The sequence below is a fragment of the Cygnus atratus genome, chromosome Z (genome assembly GCF_013377495.2).
Source record: "Cygnus atratus isolate AKBS03 ecotype Queensland, Australia chromosome Z, CAtr_DNAZoo_HiC_assembly, whole genome shotgun sequence".
In the NCBI taxonomy this organism is placed as follows: domain Eukaryota; kingdom Metazoa; phylum Chordata; class Aves; order Anseriformes; family Anatidae; genus Cygnus; species Cygnus atratus.
In genome coordinates, this window is record NC_066396.1 from 57,679,276 (window position 1) to 57,691,550 (window position 12,275).

The 12,275-nt window shown below is 34.1% G+C and overlaps 1 protein-coding gene across 17 annotated transcripts in view; it reads left to right on the forward strand.

Moving 5' to 3' along the window:
- Positions 1 to 12,275, forward strand: part of PPIP5K2 (diphosphoinositol pentakisphosphate kinase 2) — a 52,289-nt gene extending 40,014 nt beyond the window's left edge. For 7 of the 17 annotated variants that reach the window (XM_050716410.1, XM_035570020.1, XM_035570032.2 and 4 more), the window contains 6 exons: positions 548 to 617; positions 2,626 to 2,745; positions 3,614 to 3,676; positions 7,295 to 7,426; positions 8,974 to 9,102; positions 10,479 to 12,275. In XM_050716410.1, the coding sequence (XP_050572367.1) occupies positions 548 to 617; positions 2,626 to 2,745; positions 3,614 to 3,676; positions 7,295 to 7,426; positions 8,974 to 9,102; positions 10,479 to 10,582 (618 nt within the window). In that variant the 3' untranslated portion in view covers positions 10,583 to 12,275. The remainder of the gene's footprint in view (positions 1 to 547; positions 618 to 2,625; positions 2,746 to 3,613; positions 3,677 to 7,294; positions 7,427 to 8,973; positions 9,103 to 10,478) is intronic. The other 10 variants (XM_035570046.2, XM_035570038.2, XM_035570036.2 and 7 more) reach the window with 3 other exon arrangements.

The window sequence follows — 12,275 nt, forward strand, 5'->3', positions numbered from 1 at the left end:
ATGACAATGGATGGTGTTCTGTTAATCATATCCTTTTTCTTTGAAAATTTTCATAATTTCTTTTTGTTGTGGAAGATTATAAAACTATTTGCATAGGAAAAGTTTATATCAGTAAAGGCTGTGAGCATCTGAAGATTACACTGATTGAGCCCGTGCATGGATCAGTGATTGTCTGGTGTCCTCAATAGCTTGTCTGTCTTTCCTTCCCTCCCCTCCTTTTTTTCAATACAGGCGCAGTTTAGGAGAGTGCATTTGGTAAAATAAAATGTCTCAAATGTCTGTTCTCATATCTGTCTTGGTCTGTGTCCCTTCTCATTCTGAATGCTTGCTTTGCACCACTTCATTGCAAGGAACTCATATGTGAAATGGACTCCCTTCAGAAGGGGATATTGCATGATCTTTCATGTTTCCTTCACATATTTTTACTAACACTTATCATACAGCTTATTAACACTTGTCTGTCTGAAGCAGGCTGCTGTATCAAGTTAAATGGACTTTTCATGCCACTGTCCTACTTTCCCTTATTTTTCTGTTTTTTTATATCCAGGTCCTATCAGAAAGCAATAGTAACTTACGAACACCAAGAACTATTCTGGAACAAAAGCAGAGTGGTCTAGGTATGTGCATAGAGTTGAAATTTTGTTCCATGTCAGTAGCTTTTCATCTGCCTGTTGTTCTGCACAGTTGTACTTTCTTTAAAAAACTTCGATGTGAACAGGACCTGGTAGTATTTCCTATCAATAATGTGATGAGTGTGCCTATTGAAATGGTCAATTTTGTACAACAAAAGTTTCTAAATAAATCACAACTGAAAAGAGCAAATTGTTTGAGGCTGTTCACACTACTAACACTGTACTGACTGAAACAGGATTATTTTTACTGTAAAGTAGATTAAAAAAAAATGTAGTTCATGACAGAGTTGACTGGGGTTTTTGCAAGAATCTTTTGGATTGAAATAGCCTACAATGGAAACAGTTAAAACATGTTTCTTGAAAATTAGCATTTCCTACTGTGGGCAATTGGTGGAATTGAAGGTGTCTTACCCAGGGGAAGGGGGAACAAACCTCAAGTATCTTGATATATTAGGGTTTTTGCACATATTCCCTCTCCAAAAATCAATTTCTTCTTTTCAGCATTAGAATGAATCATGCTATAATTCAATGGGTTGTTTCAAATTCTTTTAATTCAAGTGGTGCTTTTCTGTTGCTTCTTTGGAACTCACATTCACATGCCTGATATGTAAAGACATGAAATCTTGCACTACTGTAAATTAATATTGATTTTTTTCTGTAAGTGTGTCTTTTTATGGGAAAAATGAAGTGTAGAAAATGCATAAGGTACATGCATAAACTGAGAAGTAGCTTTTCAACTCTCTGCAAAGATCTGTATTTTTTTTGCATGTTTAATCTTTCTGTGATACTTTTCTCCCTATTATATTTTTCCATTAGTAAAATGCATACATCAGGTGCTCTTGTTTATTGAAGTAATTTTTTTTTTATTGTGTGCTTGCTAAAGTTAAACAACTTTTCTTTTGTCAATATGACACAATATGGCTTGTGGAAGTTTATTTCTGTGCATAGGTCAAGATATTACATTTGATGTCAAAGGCTTTTGCCACAGACCAGGCACCAATTTATTTTGGCTGTGATTGGTCACATGTGCTAGTAATGTTTCCTCTCATTAGGTCATCAAAAGTAATGAAAGGAAGTATCACTGGATAGGTACTTGGTCTTCAAAAATGAGCTAAAATGGAAAAGAAAAGTTCTGAGTGAAACCACTTTTCCTTTCAACTATTAATGAAGAATCAAGGGAAAAAATTGCAGCATTTTTTTTCCATTTTCTTCACTGTTCTATGTAAATTTAATTTATGTTGGATTATAAAAGTTATTTTCATCTTTCTTTATGTAGCTTTCAATGATTTGTTAACACTCCCATCCCAGTGTCAGGGTCATATAAATTGTAACAAAAGTACTATTACTTGCATGGAGATGTACAAAAGTCTTCTTTGGAAAGGAAGTTAAGCTCAACTCTATGAAACTTTTAGATATTTTCAATTTCTAACAATGATGGTAGCTGAAATACGAATAGAGTATTTCAGATTTGGTTAACATTTTGTTGGGGCTAAAGGGGAAGTGTTTCCACGTCTGTGGAAATGCATGCATACTTCATTGCAGCCTATCATCTCAAAATTTTATTTGGATGAAAGCAATGAGTAGTATTTTCCCAGTTTATATTTGTTTGAGAACTGCAGGTTTTAAAACACACAACGTTCACATCATCATCTTGCTTTTGTTTTGTTGTTTTGGTTATGTTTACATTAATGCTAACTGGTAACTTTTCTTTACCAAATGTGTAAACAGGATAAGAAGTCACTTTGTTAAAGTCAGTCCTCTCTTTGCACATATGGCAGAGAGTGTTGTGTGATGAGTAGAAGCACAATAAATTATGATAGTTTCAGCCTACAAGTACCACTCTGACATTACAAGCATATTGTGAACCTGTCCAAGGCACTGCCAAAAGCTGCCTTTTGTGTGGTAAGAGCCGTGTGCTTGCATGTTGCATGCATCCCCAATGTGAATGGACGAACACCTGGTTGTTGTATGTATTTTCTCTAACTCCCATCAGGGTCTCACTGTGCGGGCCTGTTTAGCACCTCAGTGCTCGGGGGTTCTTCAAGTGCACCTAACCTACAGGATTATGCTCGTACTCATCGTAAAAAGCTGACTTCTTCTGGCTTCATAGATGGTATGTGCACACTCTCGCACATGCACGCACAAACCCATGTGCCACATTAAACTTCTAAAGATAAATCATAGGTTACTGATTTTAATGGAATCCTAGAATCCTTTGCCTTAGTATTAATTGTATGAGTTTCTATTCCTTTATTGCCCATAGCTTGCTTATGTTTAACTTAATAGCATAGTTAATTCTTGTCTCTGTCTTGAATTGAACATTAGCTCACAAACTTGTTATACATGTCAGGAGATTTCAGAAAATGCATTTTTAAAGTAAAATAAAATTTTAGTTTTGAAATTCTTTTCTCACTTTAAATGTCAGGTTTTATCATTCATTATTGATCTTGGAGCATATACAAAGAATGAAAGAAATGACAAACTAATAATTTAAATACTGATGGTGAAAATTTTAGGATTCCTGACCTTTTTTCACTGGGGATTGGATTACAAAAGAGCAGGAGATTTTCAGTTTTGAATAACCTGGGGTAGGGAAGAAAGTCTTTCACTAGATTTCAGAATGTAAAAAAGCACACTTTTTATAACTCCTAGGTGAAACAGTATTCATGCTGTTTCCCCTCCAATTCACTACTCAATGTTCAACTCTAACCTGATATAACGTTGTATGCCAGAATCACCAGCTCATTCTGCTTGTTTTCATACACTTCATTACACATCTTGTAGTTACCAGCAATCCAAATTTTCTTCTTTTTAACCTCTATTTAGATTTTAGCTCCTTTTCTTGGTCCCTTCTGCATGCCACTCAGTTCTAATACCTTCTCATCTTTTCTTTTTTTCTTACCTCCTCTTTTCCTTTTTAAAAAATGTCCCTCTTTTGGTAGCTGTTACAAATTTCAGGTACCTGTTTTTCTCTTTCTTAGACACCACACGCGGTTCTGCTGTTAAAAGGTTTTCTATCTCATTTGCTCGACACCCAACCAATGGTACGTTTTGCTTTTATTTTAAAAACAAAAACGAAAGGTTCCTTGCTTCATCCCTTTTATTTTTATTTCAAATACCGGGTGTACAGTATCATCCAGCCGTCTGTCATTCCTAACTTAAAGCACAATTCCAAATATATTTGTAATCATTAGATATCCTGAATCCCTTCTTTACCATTCATTAGTCTAAATAAAACATCAAAATTCATTCCTCAGAAAAATCCTTGAAAAAAATTGAAGTGCTACTTACTGTTAATCATGACTCCTGTAACAAATTATTCTCCCCAATTACTCATGTGATCAGACTGTATGGATACAACATAAAAACAGAATTAAATCTGATCTTTATTGGGTATACACTTCTTGATAGCTACTGCTGCTTCTTCTTCACCTTGCTCCTGCTGAACTGTTTCCTTGATCCTCCTGATTCTAAAATAAATCACTAAATTGACAACTGGAGTTTATGATTATCTTCTTGAAGTGATACTAAATTAAAAAAGCAAAGCAGACACTTTACTTAACATACCTGCAAAATCACTATATTTAACATCAGACAAAAATTTATTTTACCTTATCGTGCTTCTCTGTTCATCAGTTGTGCAAATTACTTAAATTACTAGTCACAGCGAGAGAGTTGCCTGTTAACTTGAGAGTTAATTTGCCTTCAGTCTACCATATTTACAAAAAAAAAGTCTGGTTTAACACACGACAGAGTTCCGTCTTTCTCTTTTTCAGCAAAACATTTCATACCTAATTTTCTGCTTGATTAAAAATGCCCAAAATATATCCTGTTCGTGAAAACCAAACTCAGTCTTCTGAATCCACCCAGTCTTAATGCAGTTTTTTCAGATTTCTTAATTGCATTTTTAAAATATGCATGACAGCTGGCCGAGTACGGTGGTGATGACATCATCGAAACTGCAGTGGAAATCACCAGCGTTTTAGTGTTAGATTCAAAATGTATTTGTTTAGAGACAAGGTTAAAGAAAAAGAGCGAGTTTTTGTTTTGATTTCTTGAGAAGCAAACCGGTCCTTTATGATATTCATTTGGAATACATAGTGAGTTTTTTACACTGCAGTGCTTGTTGAAGGAAAACTGATACAGTAGGAAAGATAGGAAACTGTTTTTTAATCTGTAGAATCAAATCAAGTAATATTTCCCAAACATTCAAGGTCAGAAAGTAAGAGCTGCACTTGAATACCAGTGGCTAATAATTGATTATTTTCTGCTCCATTTAGCGCTCTCTTTTTGTGGCTGCATTCTTTAAAATGGATCTAAATTGCTTTTAATGAATGCATCGATTGTTCTGATTCATTTAATACAGATGTTTTACCACACATCTTTTACAAGATTAATGCATGCTCTTTGAGCTCCTGTGGAACCTAAATACATTGCAGGTTTCTGAGGTTTCTCTACTAACATGAGGACACATTGGTGTTGTTTTGTCTGTCCTATGGACTATCATTTTGATTCTCCTTGTCCCTTTCACTCTGTTTCTTTCTTACTTTTATGTTATTATCATACCTTCTAACTCATTTCAGACTCCCCCCTTCCCTGCCATCTTTAGTTCAAGGAACATGGTGAAACAAGTATCTTCTGACAGTGCTTTACGTTATTTTCTGGGCCTCTTGTGCAGAACACCGACACCTCTTTAGGTGCTGGTCCATTTCCTCTGTGGAATTGCTAGGCTCCAGTGGTATGTCTCTATAGCTTTTAAATGTAAGACAGCAGGGTGGCTTTTTGAAATGCCGCGTGTACCCTTTCATTGTCTTGCATTTTGATGGGAACAGCACTTTATGAGACAATATAACCAAAACTATAAAAGGCTGGTAGTTTACAGGAAATTGCCTTTTTTAAAGGGATACTGTCAGGCTTCTTCGTCATTAAAATTAAAAATTATTTATTATAAATGTATAATTTATCGTAAAACACTACGGAAAGATTTCCAGGATAACTTTTCAGTCATATCGGAGGCAAAGATGTTGCAACAACATGCTGGGATATGGCTATCAGATAAGAGTTGTTAAAACCAAATGAAAACGTATGGAGGGGCAAATTCCTGAAAGAAAAGGGCGTGGGTGTATTTTGAAATTCCTTTCTGGTTTTCTGTAGCACTGCAGTATATCAGTACTAGTTATTAAAAAGTTAACCTGACATTGTCCCACTGCATTCAATGTAAAATTAAAAAAAATCTCATCCAAATGACTGTGACTCTTCTGTCAGCGTAAAGAGCTAAGTCTTACCTTACTGTAATGCAAAGAAAGGGTTTGCGCTTTGCATGCATGCATTGTTATTTAGGATGTTAACATGTATGCCAAACATATTTTAGTGCTTACTCTGAAGTGTAGCTGTTGTGTTTACATGAAAATAGAAATGAAATATGTGGTGGTGTTTCTTTTGTACATGAAAACAAAGTTTCCGTGAAAGGCACTGTTTTATTTGTAGTATAAGTGAAGCTGACATAAATACACTTCAGGTGATTGTATATTGAGAGTGACTGTCCCTCGAGTTTTATGGCCAAGGTGGATCCAAATATAAATACAGATATTTTCAGGGGGAAATTTTGGTTACTTCTCTGTCCAAAGCACTAAGTGGGGAGTGAATAATTAACACTGCATACCAGAGAATATTGATGCTTATTGTTCTGGGGGAGGGAGCAGGTCATAGTCATAATGGTATCTCTAATAAATGTACCTTGAACTGAAACTAAACATGACTTCATTCACTCTTGTCTCTTCATTTAAATATTAAAAAAGAAAAATGTAGCAACTGTAAATTTACAATATTGAATTGCAAAGTTGTAATGTTACAGCCGTCTGTTGAAAACACTAATGGATGTATTTTCCTCTTTTGAAATGCAATTGGATGAAGAGCTGTTCATTGAGTTTTCAAACGTGCATCAGTTTACAGAACTGCAGGGTGATTTTTTTTTTTCCAAGATGCGTTTAAATGCTTTTCAATATATTAGTAATATGGATATGCATGGTTGCTTTATAATCAATACTAATAGAAAAGTGAAGTCCAATAAATTTTTAGATTTCGGTTTGGTGTACTAGCCTGTTAAAATGTATGAAACTTACACTATTTAAATACCGTTTTTAAATGCCAAAAGGTAGGTGTAAAACTGTCTTACAAAGATAAAACGTGTAACCACAAGGTACAAAAGTGGTAATAGTGGTTTTCCTTTTATATTTAAGACAAAGTTTTTCACAGAATAATGAAGGTGATAGAATGTGAATTCTGCAAATATATTTCTTCTTGGAAGTTCTAGCATTTTTAGTTCTTGTCTTTGCTAACAGTTGATAACGTAGCTGTCAATTGATTTACCTGTTTAGTGTTCTGCCAAAACACATCTGTAAAGTTTGAAGGCTGCTTTTTATGCACGTGGGATTTATATCCCATAGTGTGCTACATGGTACCTTGAGTTTAATAGATCCTGGAAACTGGCACATCTTGTTCCAACTCCTGTAACCTTTAATATCATGATTTCAAGAGTACTATGTTTGCACGTGCTGAGTTAAAATAAGTACTTTTTTGTCATGAATTAATAATTGCTAATGCAATAGTTTAAATCCTGTCTTAAGTCTGGAAATCTCTTTTCTTTATTATTTTTCTTCTAGGTTTTGAACTATATTCCATGGTGCCTTCTATTTGCCCTTTGGAAACTCTACACAACTCCCTGTCTCTGAAACAGGTGGACGAATTTCTCGCCTCTGTTGCTGCTCCATCAAGGGAAAGTCTACAGGAGACATGTACTGATTTTCTTTGTAATTACATTCATTTTAAGTTATTAAATATCTAGTGTCTAGTTAATCTTTCCAATATTCTACAGGTAACAAGTAAGCTAAGAATTTTGCTTTAAAAATAAAATTAAAAAAAAGAAATAATATAGATAAACTGTAACTTTAATTTCTGGAGTATCATCTTTCTGTATGGACACTGTCGTAGTCAGTTAAAGTAATGCCTCTGGTATAGTAGATTAAGGACTTCCTGAAAACATAATTTGTTTATTTTACACATAAATAACACATTAAGAACTTGACTGTATGGTCCACATTGTTAGTTGGATGATGAGGAGTTCTTTTTAATGAGTATGCAGTGTTTCCAGGTTTGTATTTTATGGTTTTACTGCTGGTAACCTCAGCAGTAGTAGTGTTGCCTTTTACATCTTAAAACTATGTTATACCTTGTTTCTTTCAGTATTACTTAGTGTTTCACTGTAGAGTTGCAGTTACTTAGTTTATAATAGTTTGTGCTGTATGTTTAATATTTAAATTATCTTGAAATTAAATCCAAACTGAATGCTACGCGTGGGTATGTGTCTGGGAAGATGGTTTCCCATTGTTGAGTCTACTGCTCTTTCTTTGGAAACGGTTTCAGTTAGGTCAGATTTACCACTTATTAGATCTGTTACAATTTGTATGACCGGTGACTGGAAAACAGTCTTGAGGAAATGCTTAAAGACTCATTCTCTGGTGAGAAAAAATTATACTTGCCAGTAAGAAAGTTTGTACATAACATTGATTCAAATGTAATGTGGATGTTAAGGATTTTTCCTTTTTTTCTTTTTTTTTTACTGTTACTTTATTTAGGCTTATACATCTTAGATTTGAATCAGTAGCTAATTTGATAGGGTAGAGCTTCTATATCTGAGAAGGAAGATAAGCAATTTAAGAAAATTGATATCATTGGAAGAATTCAGAGTCTCATAGGCATTTCAAAGTTCTCAGCTATTTAAAATGCTTTGTTAGGCTGGTTAGGAAGATAGTGTCACTTCAAGATCAGTTCAGAATTTACAGTACACAAGACAGTATTTTTAAAATACTTCCATATAATCTGTATAAAGGAGTAGTTGGAAATCTGACTTGATAGAATTGAGGCCATAAGCACTTTGTTCCCCCCTCTGCTTTCTTTTAACATTTGCAGTTGTCTGCGGTAGTCTATCGTATGCACATTTCATAGATGTTTTGATTTAAAAGCAATTATTCCAATGCAATCTTCATAACCTATGAGAAGAAGCACTAATATTGCCAGTCTTCTGGCAAAGCATTTATTACTGAAATTTGGCTTAACCTTCTGGGCAGCTTGGAAGTTATGCCAATTTAATGAGGGTGAAAGGGAGATTTTTGTCTTTCATGCACTGAAGTTACTATTACAGTCAGTAATCTGTAGCTGAGTTGTAATTTGTGTAACTGTGGACAAATAGCAGTTCTGTGGCTACTATTTTTTCATTTCGCTAAGGTGAATTTTTACTATTAATGCATGTGTATTCTTATTTTATTTTTGTTTTGCTTTTTAGCTTCTCCAACTTATATGAGTCCCCTGTCAGGAAAAAAAATTTCTTTAAATACATACACGCCTGCAAAAATTCAACCAACACCACTTGAAACCTTGCCTGAAAGGCTAGCAATAGAGAAACCAAGCCCATGTAAGTAACTTCTTTCAGAGGCAGAATGACTGACTTCATTAAATTATTTCCAGCAATAGGGATTTTTTTTTAGTTTTCATTGTTTCTTAGGGCAGCTATTTCTTAACTTCACATGTCTGTGTAGGTGGGATCATTTTATGAGTCAGCTAGAACTCAACAGCATTGCACAACTTGTTTTAGCAGTTAAACTGTACTAATAGTTACTTTCTTTTATCTTCTGAACTGTTTGAAAGTATTTCTGTGGCATCTAAATTCACGGGGGTTTCTTTTGTTTTGAAGTATGACAGTATTTCTAGCTATTCCCAAGAGAGACAAGTGGAGAAAAATTATCCACTAGGAAGCATAGTAATGAACTGACAAAGAATGTTAACCGTTACTAAATGAAAGTCTGCTATTGACAAAACTGGGGAAGGAAAAAAACATCCTGGATAATTTAAATAGAGGCTACTGTGTACGTGGACTTTGATAGCTGAAAGAGAGGAAGAGAAACTTCCCCACAAAACTTGTAGATGCAGAAATTCAAAATATATATAAATGAGATGAAAATATTTTTAATGCTTTGTTAATAACAGTAGCTTGCTGCACACAAGAATTTTTTCCCTTACTAATTAAAATCACACACGTGAACAGTATGTGTGTCATTACAGTAAAAAGCTTTCTTTTTTTAAATGTTTGCTTGTTGTATTTTTTTTTCACTGCTTATCGGCATGGAATTTGGAACAATACTTGCAAAAAAGAAAAAAAATATACCCTTTTTTCACCCAAAACTAAAAACATCACCATGTTGCATTTTTCTTTTATTTTCAGTTATGCTATTTATGGATCCAGTTTATTTTTGATATCCTTGGCTTTGCATACTGCTTTCATCTAATGGTGCTTTATCGGAAAAGCAGTTTTATGTTGAAGCCTGTTTGTATATTTGCTTTAGGAGTATGTTTTGTGATATGTGTGTGTGTATATATATATTTTTTTTCTTTTTTGGCTCAGTACTAGTTTTTTTAGATATGCTAATGGGTCTTCAAAATTGAAAATTATAATATGAAAGGGGTTTATTTAAACAAATGTGAAATACTAGATCAAAGATTTTCTTGAAGGTGCTACTTGAAAATGCAGAATACCTCTTCTAGGATCTTCTAGGCCTCTGTGAGGAAGTTCACCTTCCCTTGGTGGTACTGGAGGCAGGAATGTTTTGTTGAAAAAGTGACATGCTGAGATCAACAGTAATTCCCTTAGTTCTTTCTATCTCAGTGCCAATGTCAAGGCAGTATTCTATTTCATGTAAAGTAACACTTTCCTCATATTTTCTTGCTTTTGGTGTTTTAGCATGGATATTCTTAAGTGTAAAATCTAATAGATTTTTTTCTTTACCTATACAGCTTCCAGTGGATCATCTGTTTGTGTATCTAATGTTAAGCTATCTCTCGAAGAGGCCTCACAAGATGTAGAACTTAGTGGCAACACTCTTTCTGAGAAGAAATGAAATTGATCAGACAAAACTGGAAACAACTTCCTAAACAATTTTTTGTGTGCTTTCAACTAAATTATTAACCATGCAAAATCCATTCATGTCTGCAATTCATAGTTCGCTTAATCTTTTGTTTATACAAGGTTAACTAATGTGCATTCTACGTATTTAGGTCAAATGTCTTATTTTATAAAAAACTTCAGGAAATATATTTATTTATTCATTTGAACTGCACACTTCCAATGGAAAAGCTGCACATGAACCTTTTCACTGTCTTCAAATATTTACTGTAAACTTGTACAAAAGAGAAAATCCCAATCCAGTGGTATGTGTTACAGTGGCTCTGCTGATGTCACTATAATGAAGCATTGTCTGTTGTCATTATAAGCTTCTATTTTCAGGAGTTTATAATTTGCCTGTGAACTTCTTTTGTGGGCTGAAATGTAACACACATCTTGGCTAGAAGCTTTTTTTTTTTTTTTTAATTTAACTACATTTCCAAAGAGATCTCTTTTGCCTGTTTTTAAGGATAAGCAGGTGTTTTCTGCATTTGAATAATTTTATATCATATATGCTGCAATAATTAGGCATGATGGAGTGAGTCAACATATTTTCACTTTTGAGTCTCCTTATTTTTACTCTGTGTTTACATCAGACCTGTAACATTCAAATATACCTTCTCTTCTGTTGTTTAGTATACATGCTGTATACGGGTACCTGTATATCATCCAGCAGATAAAACTGTCTTTTACATGTTTTTATCAAAAAATTCTTTTGTTTACTAAAAAGACAGCTTTATTTGCTTTGCCATATGTTTCTACAATAAGGTGATATTAAAAAGCAGGGTTTATAAAAAGAGAAATGGTTACAGCTGGTCTGCTAGTAAGTTTATCATAAAAATTGTAAATATTCCATCCATACTTTATTCCCATCCCTTCAGAGTAGAGAGAGACTGCTCTACCAGAACTCAGTGGTTAATGGTGCAAAATACTCAGGCTTCATTATGGCATAGGAATTTTCATCCTTCTGTCCTCCCAATCTATAGGGTGGACAACAGCTCTCATTAAAGAAAAAGAACAATGAAGATTTTATAAGAGCTGTGAGAAGCATTATTATCTCAGTGGAACCCTGAGTTACTGGGTTATGTAGAGTAATGATCCAGTCTCAGCAGTTCTTGTGATTTTCTGTGGCATGACGAATCATTTAATGATTATAATTATCCCAGATGTATGAAAATATTGTCTACTTTTGTAAATTCAAGTGGCTGACTATTAATTGCTGACTTAATAAACTACAAGTTAGTGATTCTTTACACATTTAAGTTGCAGAAGAGGTAGCTTCTGAGTAATATTTTTAAGTAGGGCTCTCACTTGTTTCCAGAGCCATTGCAACTATAATTCTACTCACTTTGCCACAGGATCTGTTTTCAGTGTATACCACACATGAAATAGCTTCGGCACACTAATTCTAAAAAATGCTGGTTAAATACCAAAAATATGAAGGGTTTCACAGCTATATACTTAAAACATTTCATTTTTTTGTAGTGTAATTGTTATTGACAGTGTTTGTCTTGCACACAACTGAATGTACACATTGTTTACCATTTAAAAAATACTGTTCGAATATAAGTATGCATATCATTCCAATCAACCAAAGCTGTGGCATAACTTTTTTATGTGCTCCTAAATAAAAACAAGATCACTGGCAA